Source organism: Salvelinus namaycush, chromosome 14, assembly GCF_016432855.1.
Source record: "Salvelinus namaycush isolate Seneca chromosome 14, SaNama_1.0, whole genome shotgun sequence".
NCBI classification, from domain to species: domain Eukaryota; kingdom Metazoa; phylum Chordata; class Actinopteri; order Salmoniformes; family Salmonidae; genus Salvelinus; species Salvelinus namaycush.
In genome coordinates, this window is record NC_052320.1 from 39,150,752 (window position 1) to 39,171,820 (window position 21,069).

General features: G+C 43.7%; 1 protein-coding gene across 1 annotated transcript in view; it reads left to right on the plus strand.

The window, feature by feature from the left end:
• syn2a (synapsin IIa) overlaps positions 1 to 9,970 on the plus strand; it is a 40,594-nt gene extending 30,624 nt beyond the window's left edge. The window contains exons 2-11 of the mRNA XM_039008602.1: positions 2,825 to 2,882; positions 3,033 to 3,124; positions 6,800 to 6,956; positions 7,066 to 7,155; positions 7,282 to 7,344; positions 7,603 to 7,745; positions 7,942 to 8,016; positions 8,337 to 8,439; positions 9,054 to 9,203; positions 9,842 to 9,970. Of these exons, the coding sequence (XP_038864530.1) occupies positions 2,825 to 2,882; positions 3,033 to 3,124; positions 6,800 to 6,956; positions 7,066 to 7,155; positions 7,282 to 7,344; positions 7,603 to 7,745; positions 7,942 to 8,016; positions 8,337 to 8,439; positions 9,054 to 9,203; positions 9,842 to 9,970 (1,060 nt within the window). The remainder of the gene's footprint in view (positions 1 to 2,824; positions 2,883 to 3,032; positions 3,125 to 6,799; positions 6,957 to 7,065; positions 7,156 to 7,281; positions 7,345 to 7,602; positions 7,746 to 7,941; positions 8,017 to 8,336; positions 8,440 to 9,053; positions 9,204 to 9,841) is intronic.
• Positions 9,971 to 21,069: the final 11,099 nt, after the last annotated feature.

Consider the following 21,069-nt stretch of genomic DNA (forward strand, 5'->3'; position numbering starts at 1 on the left):
CTGTTGTTCAGTGCATGGGTAATTTACCAGCAATTCTACATGGATCGCTTTGAAATGTCTGGCGCCTGAATTCTGTTATAGACGGTCAGTTAATTATTGATGATGACACCATATGGTCCTGGACAAGTGGCATGTAGGCTACTTCATTCAGTGCAGGAAGGTGTTATTAGCATGTGCAATGGTCAGGGTACAGAGCAAAAAAGCAAAGATCAAGCAGTTGATTGTAGGTTTAATCATCTCTGCCTCAATGCATAGACCTACGTCATTCGATCTGGGCGTCCAGGGAGCCACAAGACTGTTAACTCGCTGAGCAAAGCCAAGGCATGAGCTCGGGGAGCTAATGGAAAGTATTCAGGTCTCAGGGAAGGTTACTCGTGAGTTTGTGTCTGAACAGCCTCTGTTCTACAAATATATTCAGTACATCCTCCACAAGAAATATATGTTGAAGTAGGAACTGAATCAGGGAGACGGTTGTGATACTGAACCATCCCTTAAACCTGGGCTGCCAAACCCTCTTCCTGGAGATCTGCCATCCGTCCTGTGGGTTTTCAGTCCAACCCCAATTTAACACACCTGATTCTACTAATTAGCGGCTGAACAAGCCGTTAACTAGCTGAATCGGATATGCTAAATTAGGGTTGGACTGAAAACCTGCAGGACAGTAGATCTCCAGGAAGAGGGTTTGGCAGCCCTGCCTTAAACCATCCCCAAAATTGAATGCATTGTCACTGTGATTCTGTCTCTGAGTCATGTCTTTGGCAGCCCTGCATATATCCATTCACAGAGGCCATTTATCATAACACAGAGTATCTACAGGTTTTCATTACACTGTGACTGTGCTGCCGTGATTCATATTCAGATGCTTGTTTTCCTCCACAGCCACAGATAAATCCCAGACTCAAATTAGATCAGCCTATGAATTATTCAGCTGTTCCTCATTAGGGTGTGTTTGACATACAGTACCAACGTGAAGTAAACAAGCAGAGGGTGGCAGGTAGCCTGGAGCATTGGGCCAGTAACCGAAAGGTTTCTGGTGCGAGTATTCGGGCCAATGAGGTGAAACATGTGTTCTTGATCAAGGTACTGTACTTAACCCTTATTTGCTCCAGGGGTGCTGTACTACTTTGGCCGACCCTGTAAAACAACACATTTCACTGCACCTATCTGGTGTATGTGACAATAAAACGTCTTTATGTGTATGATAATTGCTCAGATAGTATTTTTCTTCTGCTAGTAGACTTCAGTGATCACTGTTATTTATGTGTAATTTCAATAGAAAGTTAAGTAAGGCCGGCCATTAAAACCTTGTATGGCCCTATTGTAAATACAGGTACGCAGCACCTTTTGATTACTTTGGCCATTGAACTGTACAGCACCATTTCCGAGGAAGGTTAAGATATTTTTCTCCCTTCTTTGTCCGTGAGTATATTCAACGACTGCAGTGTGTGTGGGTTCAATAGTGCCCAGCTGGTCTATCGACAGGGAATGAGTGGCAGTGTCTGTACAGACGTAGCTCGATGCTAAACTGACTCTCAGTAGACTAAGATCCACCAAACAAATACTTTAGTCCCCACAAAGGATTTTATCTTGGACAGAAACCATAGCTATTGAACCAGATCATTTCATCAATTGTGAAATGTATCTTGTTTCAAGAGGGCAGTAAAGATCCAACAGATGGCAGCAATTGCTGCAACAGGGTAGCCTACTAAAATGTCATATAACAGGGATATAAACCAGAACAAAAAAATGAACATGATCAGGGTGGGGCCATACTTGCCAACATTAGAAAAATTTGCATCGGCCAATTAAAATCTGTGACGTAGTCGCACGTGAAAGCTGTTCCCATTATATAATCTGGTACATTTAGCCCTATGCTATACTGAGCAGGTGGTGGTGATTATTTCCTGTAACAAATTCTGCATCAGTTTATCAGAGATCTGATAAACAATGGCATAAATTGATACAAAATCCAACATTTTTGCTAATCCGTTTCACACCCATCCATGTGCTTTAACGGGGAAAAAATATAAACTTAAATGTTGTAAAGACCTTTATCTTCCAAAATGTGCGATTTTGCCTTTTGGAATTTTGTCTGACGTTAGTAGCTAGTAGCCTAGTCAAGGATGCATCATGGAATATTGGCACTCTACTATTTGTTCCATGTGGAACAAAATTAAAACTTGAATTAGGAGGTTTAAAATATCCCTCTGGTGGTCAAATTGACCTACAGTATTTTAAGAAATTACATTGGTCGTTGGATATAAAGTGTATGTTTTTGATAGGCTGATTCAGAATTTGTTACAGGAAATAATCACCGCCACAAGCTCAGGTAAGCATAGGGCTAAATGTGCCAGGTTACGTAATGGGAACAGCTAACTTGTAGCGCTTTATCGCGTGCAACTACGTCAATGATTTCAATTGGCTGATGCGCATTTTGAGACTAAGAAAAAGTCAAAACGTAGTTTTTCAAATGTTCGCTAGTATGGCCCTGGTGTGAATATATCACCACCTTGACTTTATCACTTTATCACTATCAACAGTTCTCTAAGTCACATTTATCTGAGGGGACATGTGCCACAAAGACAGAATGTTTGGGTAATGGTGTGGTGTGTAATTAAATCATTTAGATGCATGTGTTCGCGCCATAAAATGTATATTGATGCATATTAAAGTCAATGAAGTGTATCAAATTCAATATTGACTGGAGCCGTACGTGATTGTAAATTGATGGAAGGCACCCGCAGAGAAACACAACCGCAATGAGTCACAGTGTTATCTCGTAATGTCATCGAAAGGATAATCAATTCATTTCTCTGTTGCCTAGGGCCAAACTCTTCAGAGGGAAGAAAGTGCATGGGGATTATGACATCAAAGTCGAACAGGTAAGCCTCGTTAGGCAAACTGCGTCGATTTACTTTTGGCACTTGTCTCAGACTTCTCTACCTAGAAACTGAATATGTATCTATGACTCTATTGTTGGAGTGTCTACGTTCACTTCTTCAGATGTACCTGTCTGTTTCTCTGCCTTGCAGGCTGAGTTCAGTGAGATCAACGTCATAGCTCATGCCAATGGGAGCTGTAATGTGGACATGCAGGTTCTGAGAAATGGTACCAAGGTGGCCAGGTGAGACACGCATGGACGCACGTACACACACACACACACACACACACACACACACACACACACACACACACACACACACACACACACACACACACACACAAGCCAAACTGTAGCATCTGAACTCATTGACAATTCACCATTGCTCTGAGAGGCAATTTTTCCTGAGCAACACACTCAAGCCTTACATGCTGACCACACCGCTCCTGTGGCATGCGAGAGCGTTGCAAAAGAAATGTACACACACGTGTTATTCAATCATTGCGACACGTTGATTCTCTTTGTGACGCTCAACTCGCTGCAAGTCCTGCCTCTCAAAGATGAACTGATGTCCACACTCCAGTCGGTTGTAGTAATGCCCCATAAAGTTGATTGCCAACCATATAAAGTTCAAAGAAGTTATAAAAAAAAGAAGCCTGAGGTAGGAGGAGAGATGACAAAATGGTCAACCAAATTCCTTTCTCATCATCTCTCCTCCTTCCTCAGGCTTCTTTTTTTACTTCTTTGGACTTTATATGGCGGTTGGCAACCAACTTTTACGGTGCATTACACCAATGAGGAGATGGCACGTGGGTATATGCTCCTGAAAACCAACGAGGAGATGGAGAGGCAAATAGAACCTATTTCTATTTTAGCACACGCAGACGCTCGCTGAGGTGCGCGAGCAGTGTGGGTGCAATGATTGGATAACATGTATGTATGTTGTTTTCAACGCTCGCTCACGCAACACAAGCTGTGTGGTCAGCATTAGTTGACCTTTACATGTAAATAGAACCATGGCAAATTTCCAGATTTGATGTCTAACTTTGCGAGCACGTTGATCTTGTTCACCCACACCAGAAGCAATCAGGACACGCAGGTTGAAATATCCACAACAAACTCTGAACCAACGATATTCATTTGGGGACAGGTCGAAAAGCATTAAACATTTATGGCAATTTAGCTAGCTTGCTGTTGCTAGCTAATTTGTCCTGGGATATAAACGTGGAGTTGTTATTTTACCTGAAATGCACAAGGTCCTCTACTCCGACAATTAATCCACAGATAAAACGGTCAACCGAATTCCTTTCTCATCTGTGGATTGATTGTCTCATTACGCACACCTGGTTCCCATTCCCCCTGATTAGTATGTGTATGTGTCCTCTGTTCCCCGTTGTCCTTGTCGATTATTGTCCCATGCCCGTTGGTCTTGTGAGTACCTGTGCTCTGTTGTATCGGCTTTCCTGCTACGTGTTATTGTGCACTTGTTATTACGGGTCTCGTCCCGTGTATTATTTAGAGGTTTACAACTCGCTCTTTAGTTTGGGTTACATCCCAGTTGTCACGTGTGCTCCCTCTCCGGCCTCTAGGTTACCAGGCTGCTCGTTATGGCGAACACCTGTCACCATCGTTGCGCGCACATGCGCATCGTCAGACTGGACTCCATCACTTCCTTGATTACCTCTCACTCCCTTCGGTTCCTTAACCAGGCTTCATTGTTTCTGTTTCCTGTCTGTGCGTTCTTCGAGGTTCTTGTTTTGTATTATGTTCCGTTTATTTTATTAAACACTCACTCCCTGAACTTGCTACCCGAATCTCAGCTCACATCGTTACAGAATGACGCCGCACCTAAGGGAAGTATCAGGGATTGTTTTTTGTATTTTTGGCTAGGTGGGAATGACGTCGGGTCCGGGAGCAACTATAGGCTTTCATGCCTCAGCCGGATCGACAGGCTCCCCTGCCTCAGCCAGCTGGTTGGGCTTTCATGCCTTCACTGGATTGCCTGGCTCCCCTGCTTCCACTGCCTCGTCAGGCTCTCATGCCTCAACAGGATCGCCAGGCTCCCCTGCCTCAGCCGGTCTGTCAGGTTCCTGCGTCCCAGCCGGCGACAGGTTCCCGCACATCAGCGGGGGTGACCGGTCCTCTCCTGATCCACGGGATCGTCCCTGAGGCTGGATCCAAATGTTCCCAGGGAGGGGGTACCATCAGCTATGCTTTCTCTCTGGCGCTCTAGGTCACCATACTCCTGCGTCTCAGCCGGATTGACGGGTTTCCTGCGCCTCTGCAGAGGTGACCGGTCGGCTCCTGTTCCCCGGGATCGTCATTTTGGTCAGCGTCCTGCAGCTAGAGCCGCACGTCGGGGAGAGGGTACTGTTACGTGTGCTCCCTCTCCGGCCTCTAGGTCACCAGGCTGCTCGTTATGGCGCACACCTGTCACCATCGTTACGCACACCTGCGCGTCGTCAGACTCACCTGGACTCCATCACTTCCTTGATTACCTGCCCTATATAAACTCAGCAAAAAAAGAAACGTCCTCTCACTGTCAACTGCGTTTATTTTCAGCAAACTTAACATGTGTAAATATTTGTATGAACATAACAAGATTCAACAACTGAGACATAAACTGAACAAGTTCCACAGACATGTGACTAACAGAAATGGAATAATGTGTCCCTGAACAAAGGGGGGGTCAAAATCAAAAGTAACAGTCAGTATCTGGTGTGGCCACCAGCTGCATTAAGTATTGCAGTGCATCTCCTCCTCATGGACTGCACCAGATTTGCCAGTTCTTGCCGTGAGATGTTTCCCCACTCTTCCAACAAGGCGCCTGCAAGTTCCCAGACATTTCTAGGGGGAATGGCCCTAGCCCTCACCCTCCTATCCAACAGGTCCCAGATGTGCTCAATGGGATTGAGATCCGGGCTCTTTGCTGACCATGGCAGAACACTGACTTTCCTGTCGTGTCGGAAATCACGCACAGAACGAGCAGTATGGCTGGTGGCATTGTCATACTGGAGGGTCATGTCAGGATGAGCCTGCAGGAAGGGTACCACATGAGGGTCTTCCCTGTAGAGCTCAGCGTTGAGATTTCCTGCAATGACAACAAGCTCAGTCCGATGATGCTGTGACACACCGCCCCAGACCATGACGGACCCTCCACCTCCAAATCTATCCCGCTCCAGAGTACAGGCCTTGGTGTAACGCTCATTCCTTCGACGATAAACACGAATCCGACCATCACCCCTGGCAAGACAAAACCGCAACTCGTCCGTAAAGAGCACTTTTTGCCAGTCCTGTCTGGTCCAGCGACGATGGGTTTGTGCCCATAGGCGAGAGTCCAGCCTCTCAGCCTATTGTGGGCAGTCTGAGCACTGATGGAGGGATTGTGTGTTCCTGGTGTAACTCGGGCAGTTGTTGTTGCCATCCTGTACCTGTCACGCAGGTGTGATGTTCGGATGTACCAATCCTGTGCAGGTGTTGTTACACGTTGTCTGCCACTGCGAGGACGATCAGCTGTCCATCCTGTCTCCCTGTAGTGTTGTCTTAGGCATCTCACAGTATGGACATTGCAATTTATTGCCCTGGCCACATCTGCAGTTCTCACGCCTCCTTGCAGCATGCCTAAGGCACGTTCACGCAAATGAGCAGGGACCCTGGGCATCTTTCTTTTGGTGTTTTTCAGAGTCAGTAGAAAGGCCTCTTTGGTGTCCTAAGTTTTCATAACTGTGACCTTAATTTCCTACCGTCTGTAAGCTGTTAGTGTGTTAACGACCGTTCTACAGGTGCATGTTCATTAATTGTTTATGGTTAATTGAACAAGCATGGGAAACAGTGCTTAAACCCTTTACAATGAAGATCTGTGAAGTTATTTGGATTTTTACGAATTATATTCATGAATTATATTCTTTTTTTTTACAGGTCATTCAAGCCGGACTTTGTCCTTATCCGCCAACATGCCTTCAGTATGACCCAGAATGAGGACTTCCGTAACCTGATCATTGGTCTGCAGTATGGGGGCATCCCCAGTATCAACTCCCTGGAGTCCATCTACAACCTGTGTGACAAGCCCTGGGCGGTAGGTAGACAGAGGACTGGCTGGGTGCCATGCATGATGCTTGTGTATTTGTGCCTACAGTACATAATTTGCATAGTTTGACTAAGGGATGTCTGATGTTTGTCTCTAGTTTGCACAGCTAATAAGCACCTACAGGAAGCTTGGTGCAGAGAAGTTCCCTCTGATTGAACAGACCTTCTATCCCAACTACAAGGATATGGTAAGAACCTAATCTTCTCCTGCTCTGAAATGTAGCATTTAATGTGGACTTCTTTTTTTTTTTTTTTTTTGTATGATGAAACCACGCATACGTGAAACAATCATGTCTACACGGTTTACCACCCAGGTTGCCATGCCAACATTTCCTGTCGTGGTGAAAATTGGACACGCTCACTCAGGAGTAGGAAAGGTAAGAATGTTATCAAGGCTTGATGTTGTTATTCTGTAGATTGTGGGGCTGCTAGTGGTGGGTGGTAAGACGTGCATTTTGGTCCGTTTGTTATTATTGTAATTTACAAAAACAATTGCGCCACCAAAAAAGATTATACCAGCAGAAAAAAAAACACATGGAGAACCTGGTAGTTTGAGAGAACCACTGACGACTCTCATCTCCTAATGTTTCTGCTTCCCTGGGTTTCGCACTGTACTCTGTGTGTGCCGTGTCTAGGTGAGGGTGGATAACCACAGTAAATTCCAGGACATTGCCAGTGTGGTGGCTCTTACCCAAACCTACACCACCACCGAGCCCCTCATCGACTCCAAGTACGACATCAGGATCCAGAAGATTGGCAATGACTACAAAGCTTACATGTACGTATGAACTATTCACCCGTTTTATGTGTGTGATATATGCTTCTGAAAAGTTTTACATTTTCCACAGTACAGCTTAAGGATCGTCCACTTCTTGAAATAATCCAGAAGAGTAATCAAATGAATCCGACACAATTTGAATTTGCCAGGGACTTTAATATGTATACATGTGTAATGTCTGCCTCGTCCATTATAGGAGGACCTCGATCTCTGGCAACTGGAAGACCAACATAGGCTCAGCCATGCTGGAACAAGTGGCCATGACTGACAGGTACGAGTGCAGTACAGCACCACTGATAAGGCATCCAATCTTATAGGACAATACCAGACAATGCCCTGTCTCATTACGAGAGGTCCCGTAGCTCATTAAGAGACAATGCAAATGTCTGTATTGATCCGAGTTAGCACGCTGCATTGTGTTCTCTCTGAATGGTGCACCATTGACAACAGCCATTTGAGTAATTGCGTTGCCACATGCAAATTCTTTCTATTAAATAGCATCACACTTGTCCTTGACGTGAATCCATTGACTGTGACACTCTGTAAGACCACTTTGTGTGAGTATCTTATCCTTCTTCCCCCCGTGTTCAGGTACAAGCTGTGGGTTGACACCTGCTCAGTGATCTTCGGAGGGTTGGATATCTGTGCTGTCAAAGCCATTCATGGGAAGGATGGCAAAGACTACATCACTGAGGTATGAGCTGCGTACAGTTGGGAGTAAGTGTGAAAATGTTTCAATATACAGTGCTTGACGTATTGCATGAGTTTCTCATGCTGTATCACCTAATTACGTAGTTGCTCTCTACACACCGACGCGGTTAAATATAATGAAAGGTTCAACATCTTTGTTAAACAATGTATTGATGTATTCCACGTCCTTTGTCAGGTCATTTTGAGTCTATCTGGTTGTTATGGGAACAGCAGCATACATGTGATACGGTTAACTATATGTTCATGCTCACACAGACGCACAGTTGAGAGGAGCACAGGGTCAAGCTGCAGTGCCCCTGGATGGAGAGCATGTTTTGGGGTTAAGGGCCTTGCTCAAGGGCCCAACGGTAGGGGATTGTTTTGAGGATATGAACCCAGGCAGTCCCTTTTTTTCCAACGCCTGTCCATGATTCGAACAGGTGACCTTTTGGCTACAGGTCCAACTCCTTAGCTGCTAGGCTACCTATTTCCCCAGCCATTCAGTTTTCCCCTAATTTCAACTAAAAGTGACACGCAATCTATTGTCCACACTTCATAACCTACTCCACTTCCACCTTCTCTTCCTCTGGTAATAATACCATCTTCTGTGTGTGTCAGGTGGTGGGGTCCTCCATGCCACTGGTAGGAGAGCACCAGGCAGAGGACAGGCAGCTCATCACTGACATGGTGGTAGCCAAGATGAACCAGGCAGTAGGACGGACACCCACTGGGTCCCCTAACAGACCCACCACCATGCAGCCATCACAGGTATGGTGCAGTAGGCTACACACCCCACTGTATGGGGAATATGATCAGTCGTAGTCTTACAGGAAGGCTTTTTAGGAAATCCGGTTTGAGAGCCTCCGCCTATATTTTAGAGTTTCTTGTACTACAGCCATATCAGATCACATGTTATTGGTCACATACACATATTTAGCAGATGTTATTGCAGGTGTAGCGAAATGCTTGTGTTCCTAGCTCCAACAGTGAAGTAGTATCTAACAATTCACAACAATACACACAACTCTAAAAGTAAAAGAATGGAATTAATCTATAAATATTAGGACGAGCAATGTCGGAGTGGCATTGACTGAAATACAGTATATATATATGATGTGGGTAAAACAGTATGTAAACATTATTAAAGTGACTAGTGTTCCATTATTAAAGTGACCAGTGATTCCATGTCTATGTACATAGGGCACCAGGTTGTGTATTACTGTCTCTCAGTAACTAGAGTATAGCTATATTTGTATAAAAACAGTATTCCTGTTTAAAAAGTACATTCTTTTAAGCAGAATTGTATCATAAGGACATAATGACTTCTGCATTAAAGAAATGTTACTGTAGTGGACACTATTACTGTAGTGTCCCTGGGAGTATCACTGTGTTTTGTGTGTTTGCAGAGTGGTGGCCAGAAGGACCTTGTGGTTGATCCCAAGACTGGCACTCCACACCCTCCTCAAGGTTGTCTGCAGTACATTCTCGACTGTAATGGCGTTGCAGTGGGGCCTAAACCCGTCCAGGCCAACTGAGTAGCCCGCCAGAGAGGAAGTCTATCTAATATCGAAATGATGATGATGTACATTAGCTGGACACAAAAGCGGGGAGGGTGCTGGGGAGAGACGGTAGACGAACTGAGATGTGGCTGGTATTAGTTTGGGCCAGAGTGTAGTGCTGGCCTGGACTGTGTTTTTTCCTCTATGCAGTGTCAAGATGTACTGTTAACGTGTTTCCTTGTTGATTTAGTGTGCTTGTAACGGTCGCCTCTGTTTCTCTGTAGCCGTGGTTCTTTGGGGCTGTTGTTGACAGTGTAATAAGCAGATTGTGCCTACACTGAGTCCAGTGCTGCTGTGTGTGCCCAATGTTTGATTCAGTCATTATTCATTATTTGCCCTCCCTCTACCCCCCCCCCCCCCCCCCCCCCCATTTATTTCTCCATTTTGGTGTGTACTTTTAGATATTGTTCAAACTGTGGTTTGTCGTGCAGTTTGACGTTTGTGTATATGTCAATATGTACATGTTGGTGCGTATGACTGTAGTGGTAATTATTTTCATACATATACTAATATAATAGATATTTATTTTTGTTTTGCATGAATGATATTAAGGCAGGTAACATGTTTTTTTTCCTTCTCATTCTGGATGTTTCTCTAGTGCCACCACTATTATTCTTTAGATCCAAACTATGGTCCCTGTGATGTATGCATTGTGAATGTGTCATAATAGCAAATGCATATTGTATACGTTATACAAAATAGATGTATGCATAAACAATCAAATGTTAGAGCCAAGAAAGCTGATGAGTACCTGCATACATACAGCCAGATCACTGCTCTGTAAACTTTCATTCCATGCGTTGTTTGAAAGGACATGATATTTAGATTTGTCTTTGTCCATTATTAGCAGATAGCTTACCCATCAAGATACTTCCATCAGTGAATGTTGCTATAACAACCAACGCTTAGAAAGACCATTCTTTGACAGTTTTATAACATGTCTCTATGCACAGAACACAGCCATAGCTGTTTTCATGTGTATGAGGACAAGCATATTAGATAACTTACACAATTACAATAGACTACTGTAAAAACAAAATCCTGTTGTTTTAATGGTAACTTACTGGCAGACAGTTAGCTGTAAGTTACTGTAAAAAAAAAAAGTACAGTATGTTACTGTAAATTCCAAATAAACTTTGGTTTAACAGTACTTTAGTACATTTTACAGTAATGCACTGTTAAACCAGTTTTTGGGGGGGAATTTATGGTAACATACTGTACTTTTTTTTACAGAAACTTACAGGTACCTGGCTGCCAGTAAATTACTGTAAAAACAACAGGATGTTATTTAGTGTACCATTTTTTGGCCTAATAATACATATTTGACTCATTATCACGCAGCACGTATAATCACAGTCCCCCACTGTAAATATATGGGATTGGTTTGTGGCAGCTGCAGTTGCGATCGTGAGAGGAGAGCTTTTATGTGATAGAGTTAGAGAGTAACTAACTATGATATATTCAAACGCTGTCATTCATTCCAATAATTAAGATTCATTAACATAATGACTCTAGAGGTTTGTCTGTCAACTAGTAAGATTCCAGTAACAACCGTTGCCTCTTTGGCAAATGATTAATGTGTCAATCTTTTTTTATATATATACATATATATATATATATATACATATATATATATATATATATATTACCAGGAAGTAGTCAAATTAGTCCTGTCACTTAAAATTATGTTTTCAAGTCAAAACACGAAACTGTGATTCAGTTAAATGGTCAACGTGTTACATAATATATCTGAAATATTAGGTATGAGGTTTCTGATTCTACCATACGCGCACCGTCCGCGCAGAATATCAACAACCGTATTGGTGTTGCCATGACAACAGTGATGGCGCTCTGTTTTGCAGTGATGATGTGCGTGGAGTTATGCTTATGTTACTGCCATTTAAGGATTCTTTGACATATTTGCCTTATACTCCTCTGAGTTAACGGAGAGTGCAATATATATGTTTTTAACTTTATATTCTTTATATTTTTATTACCAGATATTATTCCATAATTTATTCATACAGCTACATTCACAAGTGGGATACAAACATTTCCCCATTAAAAACACCTGCATTAGGTAGCAGTTAATAATGTAGAACCCATGCATGTCTCCTATTTGGTAAAATGGTCATACTGTCCAACTAAGAATACAGCAATATCAACATCATTGTAAATGTGTGTCACATTCTAAAACACACTTTTGTTTGTTACTAACAGAATTGTACAAATGAACTATGTTAGCAAGCTCTATGTGCAATTTATTTTCCAACGTGTATGAAATGTCATTGTGTCTGTGCAGATAACCCAGAGAGTAACCTTGTAAAAAGCCTTACCTGTGGCTTTGTGTTTTGGTTTTGTGGGGCAAACTGCCATGACGTTCCTATAAAAGGGAGGATAGAGTGGAGGTACCAAGGTCCTTAATAGTTGCATGGTGAGGTATTTGTTGTGGAACTAATTGATCAAAGGCGCTATTGTCAGTGGAAACTCAAAATCAGCCATCCTGCCCAGGTGAAACTCCTTTGCTGGCTTAGTTTTTCATACCGGCTCGTTTGCTTCTATTTGGGACCAGGGTTGCCACCAACTATTAAGTGTGTTCTCTTGGAACTAGTGTTGAATTGTTGGAAAGAATTCAGTACAGATAACAATACATTGTGGAAAAAAATTCCCCAACTGGATATTTTGCCCCTGTCACTGGCAATAAAGCTTCCTTTTGCGGTATATGCTCAGCGTGTGTCGCCATATTTGTTATGGTTGTATAAAAAGACAATATCAACGAGCAAATCACCCTATATTGTGGCACTATGTACGTACAGTAGCTAGAGAGACTCCTTAAAAAATGTCAGTTTATAGAAACATATGTGGAGCAAGAAGACCAACAACAAACACAGGTGAAGCAAGGTCAGAAAACAATATCAATTTACTTCTATTTTAAGACCCACTAATGATAGTTAAACTCTGTATCTATCATGTCATATTATTGAAGTGGAGAATCATTGAGCAAACTGATTGGTTGGTCAAAACCCCTCCATCTATACCCTCAAAGCATGTGCGCCCCACATTGCATTGCTTCTAACGCATGAGAGATAATGTATCTGCAGTATTGTAATATTGTATCCCCTCCTGCTTTGTGTGTCTTTATTTCGCAGCTTTGACTTCCTCCCTTGACCAGTGTCGATTTTAGACTGTGTCTACTGTTTTTGTCAGATGGTTTGAGGGACAAAATTTCACATACAACTGTGAAAAAATACAGACTCAAATTCAAAGACTTTCAATATCCTCTCTCCACAGCAAAAGTGTGATAATATCATAAAGTGTTTCTTGTACTAAAATTAGGGGGCCGGGTGGAACCCCAAAGTCCCAGGCCTGATCCAAAGTCAACTCCTAAAGCTTCTGCTAAGGACTCATGCCAGAGGCCTATCCCAACCACACAGCAGCCCCAGCCCCAGTCAGCGAGTCAGGGCAAGCCCAGACCAGGAGGCCTGGGGGCTCAACAAGCACCTCCAGCACAGCCTGCCAAGCCTGCACCCCCAAGACAGCGCAACTCAGCGCCTCAGCTCCAACCCGAGTTCAAGGCACCTCCACAGGCCTCAGCCCTGCCCCAGCCTGAGCCACTGGCACAACCCCAAAATGAGCCAATGACTCAGGCACAACAGAAGGACCTGAGCCCTGAGCAGAGCCAGCCTCCAGTGGTAGAGCAGCCAACAGCAGAGGAAAAAGCACAGGCACATCCATCGCTGAAGTAAGAACACATTGGCAGCAACATTAAAAAAACATAATTCCGACATAATTAAAAGGTTTAACCAAAAAGAAGAGCCTGTATCTTATAAATACAATGCTCTACAGTCAAGTTGTGAGGTTATTTGTTCTGACAAAACCTTTGGCTTTCTACAGATTGTAATCAATTATTTAATTTTGTTTTCCAGTAAATCTCAGTCCCTGACCAATGCCTTTGGTCTGAAGGAAACATCCTTCTTTCGTACAGCCAGTGAAGACGTGGCCAAGGCCGAGACCATGCGCAACTTGAGGAAGTCTTTTGCAAGTCTGTTCTCTGACTAGACGCAGTGTGGGTTGAATAACCCTGAAACAGAGGGAATGAAAAATGAGGTACCGAAACCAGTCTCTGTGTCATCAACTTCACAAAGTGTTACAGTAACCTCCTTCCTGTTTATCTAGATACATACGTACTGTGCATGCTATATCATTACAGCACTACAACTAATGGTATGACTTCTTGAGGTGCAAGTCGAGAGATGTAAAGTTTGTGTTGATCATGCAGTAGTGTGGGAATCACTGTTGGGCAGAAGAGGATCAAACCATCTGTAATGTGCATTTATGACTTTTGAATGTTGTAGCTTTATTGTACATGTATTTAATAGTTTGAATGTGTACGGTCTGTCATTAGCATAAGGAGATTACAACGCTCATTTAAAGTCTCGCCTATTTTGACACATGCTCTCAAATCACTAATTGACTAAACTAACTGCATGTTTCTACAGAGACGGGAATCCATAGCCATAATTGACGAATGCCTGGTTATCTGTGTCGACATAAACTGTTCAATCTGGAGTTCTGTTTTAGTGGTATTGTTATGGGCATTTGGCTTTGTTTGTAGACATTATTGTTGACATGATTATATCCACTGATGGTTTCTGCAGTCCTGCAACTCTTAATAAAGTGACCATGCATCAATAAGCAATGTGACTCTACAGGGCCTACTCATTCTCTGCATTAGAAATGCAGATGTATCCCATGGAATTCTATTTCTTGAGTTTAAAAGGAATAGGTTACACTTGTAGTTATATTAACCCCTAAAAGAGGCAACATATGTTTTGCTTAAAAGCATCAACTTGGTAATGATTGCAAAGCCTTTTGTAACCCAAGTAAGTGGTTTAAAATCCCTAAAATAAGCATGTGTTTGAAAAATGTCACACATTTATAGTCAAATGTTATGTTTCAAAATAAATAAAAATTTAACCGATATTTTTTATCAATTGGATCCATGGCCACTTGTTATGAAAACTTGTCTGTTATTCATTCAAAGTGTTGTGTTTCTGTGACACTCAGAGGCTCAGAAATTGGCGATTGAGCTAATCTGACATACCTGTATGACCTAAAATGCCCACCGATATGGGCGATCAGGGTTGGGGAGTAACTGATTACATGTAATCTGGTTACAAAAAAACTGTAACTGTAATCCGTTACATAGCCAGCTAAAATATTGTAAGCAGATGACAGATACTTTTGAAAAACTAGATGATTACTTCTTGGATTTTTCCTTTAAATTCAGAAAGGATTATTGCAAGAGAAAAAAATACATTATGACACCTTTCAATTCAATTCAGCATTGAAAAAGTGCACAAGTTTAAGTTTGTTCCACCTGAGCGAGTCTGACCAGAAGTCAGAGACCACTGTGAGGACCCACCAAATGCATTTGATGGATCCTTTTGTCTTCTTCTAATGTCACTTAAGGGGAAAGTAATCCAAAAGTAACAGAAAGTAATAAGATTACATTACTGAGTTTGGCTAATCCGTTACTGATTTCAATCTTGGACAGGTAACTACTAACTGTAGCGGTATACTGAACAGAAATATAAGTGCAACATGCAACAATTTCAAAGATTTTACTGAGTTACAGTTCATATAAGGAAATCAGTTAATTGAAATGAATTCATTAGGCCCTAATTTATGGATTTTACATGACTGGGAATACAGATGGTCATCTGTTTGTCACAGATACCTTAAAAACAAAGGTAGGGGTGTTGATCAGAAACCAGTCAGCATCTGGTGTAACATCCAATTGCCTTCTCCTTTGCGTAAAGTTGATCAGGCTGTTGATTGTGGCCTGTGAAATGTTGTCCCAGTCCTCTGCAATGGTTGTGCGAAGTTGCTTGATATTGGCAGGAACATGGTACACGTCGATCCAGAGCATCCCAAACACGCTCAATGGGTGACATGTCTGGTGTGTAAGCAGGTCATGGAAGAACTAGGACATTTTCAGTCTCCATGAATTGTGTACAGATCCTTGAGACATGGGGCCGTGCATTATCATGCTGAAACATGCGGTGATGGCGGCGGATGAATGGCACAACAATGGGCCTTAGGATCTCGCCATGGTATCTCTGTGCATTCAAATTGCCATTGATAAAACGCAATTGTGTTCATTGTCCGTGGCTTATGCCTGCACATACCATAACCCCACCGCCACCATTGGGTACTTGTTCACAATGTTGACATCAGCAAACCGCTCGCCCACGCGGCTCCATACACGTGGTCTGTGGTTGAGACGCCGGTTGGACATACTGCCAAATTCTCTAAAATGACATTGGAGGCGGCTTATGGTAGAGAAATTAACATTGAATTCTCTGGCAACAGCTCTGGTGGACATTTCTGCAGTCATCATGCCAATTGCACGCTCTCTCAGAACTTCAGAATCACGCTCTCTCAGAGCTCGGAAAGCACTCACCAGTTCGAACAACGTGACTCAAACCAGAGCATAACGGACCTATTTCTCTCCATATCCCCGGATTCCTACCGCAAACTCTGAACATTTTCATCTGGATCTTCGCAACTAGCTAACCGCAATCCCGGGTGACCACTCCTGGCTAGCGTTTCCATCCCGGAGCAAGCACCAATTAGCCTGAAGCTAGCCCGGCCAGGGCTCCTGTGCTACCACCGAAGCCCACTCCTGGGGTACAATATCCGGACCCCTTCTACTGCCGGTACGGGGCACGGAACCCAGCCGATCCTCTACGACTGGAATACCGACATAATCTGCCCGAGGATTCCAACAGGCCCCTCAGGCGCGACGCCCGCTGAAGGCCCATTCTGCTAACCTGCTAGGCCTGCTAACTACCTAGAGCTACCTGGAACCCTACTAATTCCACGACTGGTCTATCGACGTCACCGCACGAAGAGGCAAAAACTTACCCCCATCGCGACGTCCCCCAAAGGCTAACTTTCTAGCCCCGGTCTGCTAACTGCTAGCTTGCCTGCCTCGGTCTGCTAACTGCTAGCCCCTGCTAACTGCTTGCTTGCTAACACGGTCTGCTAACTGCTAGCTTGCCAGCCCCGGTCTGCTAACTGCTAGCTTGTTTAGCCCCGGCCTACTAACTCTTAGCTTGTTAGCATCGGCCTGCTAACTGTCTGAATCGCCATGTCCCCAGTCCGCCCAACCACTCACTGGACCCATATGTTCACTTGGCTACGTATGCCTCTCTCTAATACCAATATGCCTCGTCCATTACTGTCCTGGTTAGTGATTACTGTCTTATTTCACTGTAGAGCCTCTAGCCCTGCTCAATATGCCTTAACCAACCATGTTGTTCCACCTCCTACATATGCGATGAAATCACCTGGTTTAAACGTCTCTAGAGACTATATCTCTCTCATCATTACTCAATGCCTAGGTTTACCTCCAATGTATTCACATCCTACCTTACCTTTGTCTGTACACTATGCCTTGAATCTATGCTATCGTGCCCAGAAACATGCTCCTTTTACTCTCTGTTCCGAACGTGCTAGACGGCCAGTTCGTATAGCATTTAGCCGTACCCTTATCCTACTTCTCCTCTGTTACTCTGGTGATGTAGAGGTTAATCCAGGTCCTGCAGTGCCTAGCTCCACTCCCACTCCCCAGGTGCTCTCATTTGTTGACTTCTGTAACCGTAAAAGCCTTGGTTTCATGCATGTTAACATTAGAAGCCTACTCCCTAAGTTTGTTTTACTCACTGCTTTAGCACACTCTGCCAACCCGGATGTCTTTGCCGTGTCTGAATCCTGGCTTAGGAAAACCACCAAAACCACTGAAATCTCCATCGCTAACTATAACATTTTCCACCAAGATAGAACTGCCAAAGGGGGCGGTGTTGCAATCTACTGCAAAGATAGCCTGTAGAGTTCTGTATTACTATCCAATTCTGTACCCAAACAATTCGAGCTTCTACTTCTAAAAATGCACCTTTCCAGAAACAAGTCTCTCACTGTTGCCGCTTGCTATAGACCTCCCTCTGCCTCCAGCTGTGCCCTCGATACCATATGTGAATTGATTGCCCCCCATCTATCTTCTGAGCTCGTGCTACTAGGTGACCTAAACTGGGACATGCTTAACATCCTACAATCTAAGCTTGATGCCCTCAATCTCACACAAATGATCAATGAACCTACCAGGTACAACTCCAAATCCGTAAACACGGGCACCCTCATAGATGTCATCCGAACTAACTCGCCCTCCAAATACACCTCTGCTGTTTTCAATCAAGATCTCAGCGATCACTGCCTCATTGCCTGCATCCGTAATGGGTCTGCGACCAAACGACCACCCCTCATCACTGTCAAACGCTCCCTAAAACCCTTTTGCGAGCAGGCCTTTCTAATCGACCTGGCCGGGGTATCCTGGAATGACATTGACCTCATCCCGTCAGTAGATGATGCCTGGCTATTCTTTAAAAGTGCCTTCCTCACCATCTTAAATAAGCATGCCCCATTCAAAAAATGTAGAACTAGGAATAGATATAGTCCTTGGTTCACTCCCCGTGATATGCAACTTTTCAGAGAAGTTAGGAACAAATATACACAGGCAGTTAGGAAAGCTAAGGCTAGCTTTTTCAAACAGAAATTTGCATCCTGTAGTACTAACTCAAAAAGGTTCTGGGACACTGTAAAGTCCATGGAGAATAAGAGCACCTCCTCCCAGCTGCCCACTGCTCTGAGGCTAGGAAACACTGTCACCACCGATAAATCCACTATAATTGAGAATTTCAATAAGCATTTCTCTACGGCTGGCCATGATTTCCACCTGGCTACCCCTACCCCGGTCAACTGCCCGGCACCCTCCACAGCAACCCGCCAAAGCCTTCCCCATTTCTCCTTCTCCCAAATCCAGATAGCTGATGTTCTGAAAGAGCTGCAAAATCTGGACCCCTACAAATCAGCCGGGCTAGACGATCTGGACCCTCTCTTTCTAAAATTATCTGCCGAAATTGTTGCAACCCCTATTACTAGCCTGTTCAACCTCTCTTTCGTATCATCTGAGATTCCCAAAGATTGGGAAGATTGAGATTCCCATAGAGTGTCACCCCCTCTTCAAAGGGGGTGACACTCTAGACCCAAACTGCTACAGACCTATATCTATCCTACCCTGTCTTTCTAAGGTCTTCAAAAACCAAGTTAACAAACAGATTAACGACCATTTTGAATCCCACCGTACCTTCTCCGCTATGCAATCTGGTTTCAGAGCTGGTCATGGGTGCACCTCAGCCACGCTCAAGGTCCTAAACGACATCATAACCGCCATCGATAAGAGACATTACTGTGCAGCCGTCTTCATCGACCTGGCCAAGGCTTTTGACTCTGTCAATCATCACATTCTTATTGGCAGACTCGACAGCCTTGGTTTCTCAAATGCCTCGCCTGGTTTACCAACTACTTCTCTGATAGAGTTCAGTGTGTCAAATCGGAGGGCCTGTTGTCCGAACCTCTGGCAGTCTCTATGGGGGTGCCACAGGGTTCAATCCTCGGGCCGACTCTCTTCTCTGTATACATCAATGATGTTGCTCTTGCTGCTGGAAATTCTCTGATACACCTCTATGCAGACGACACCATTCTGTATACTTCTGGCCCCTCTTTGGACACTGTGTTAACTAACCTCCAGACGAGCTTCAATGCCATATAACTCTCCTTCCGTGGCCTCCAACGGCTCTTAAACGCAAGTAAAACTAAATGCATGCTATTCAACCGATCACTGCCCGCACCTGCTCGCCTGTCCAGCATAACCGCTCCTTCCAGACTCACATTAAGCATCTCCAATCCAAAATTAAATCTAGAATCGGCTTCCTATATCGCAACAAAGCATCCTTCACTCATGCTGCCAAACATACCCTCATAAAACTGACCATCCTACCGATCCTCGACTTCGGTGATGTCATCTATAAAATAGCCTCCAACACTCTACTCAACAAACTGGATGCAGTCTAGCACAGTGCCATCCGTTTTGTCACCAAAGCCCCATACACTACCTACCATTGCGACCTGTACACTCTCGTTGGCTGGCCCTTGCTTCATACTCGTCGCCAAACCCACTGGCTACAGGTTATCTACAAGTCTCTGCTAGATAAAGCCCCGCCTTATCTCAGCTCACTGGTCACCATAGCAGCACCCACTCGTAGCACGCGCTCCAGCAGGTATATCTCACTGGTCACCCTTAAAGCCAATTCCTCCTTTGGTCATCTCTCCTTCCAGTTCTCTGCTGCCAATGACTGGAACGAACTGCAAAAATCTCTGAAGCTGGAGACTCATATCTCCCTCACTAGCTTTAAGCACCAGCTGTCAGAGCAGCTCACAGATCACTGCACCTGTACATAGCCCATCTGTAAACAGCCCATCTATCTACCGACCTCATCCCCATACTGTATATATTTATTTATCTTGCTCCTTTGCACCCCAGTATCTCTACTTGCACATTCATCTTCTGCACATCTACCATTCCAGTGTTTAATTGCTATATTGTAATTACTTCGCCACCATGGCCTATTTTATTGCCTTAACTCCCTTATCTTACCTCATTTGCACTCACTGTATATAGACTTTTTGTTTTCTTTTGTTCTACTGTATTATTGACTGTATGTTTTGTTTATTCCATGTGTAACTCTGTGTTGTTGTATGTGTCGAATTGCTAGGCTTTATCTTGGCCAGGTCGCAGTTGCAAATGAGAACTTGTTCTCAACTAGCCTACCTGGTTAAATAAAGGTGAAATAAAATAAAACATTTGAAAAAGGTGCACCGTCTTGATATGCCACACCTGTCCGGTGGATGGATTACCTTGGCAAAGGAGAAATGCTCACTAACAGGGATGTAAACAAATTTGTGCACAAAATTTGAGAGAAATACGCATTTCATTTGCATATTCAAAATGTTGGTTATCTTTTATTTCAGCTCATGAAACATAGGACAAACCCTTTACATGTTGCATTTATATATTTTTTCAGGGTAATTGCTTGACAAAGTTAAAACATTTCAGAAGGATAAAACATTTGTTTAGAAATTATGATTTTATTTTTGCCCCTTTGTGTCAAAAT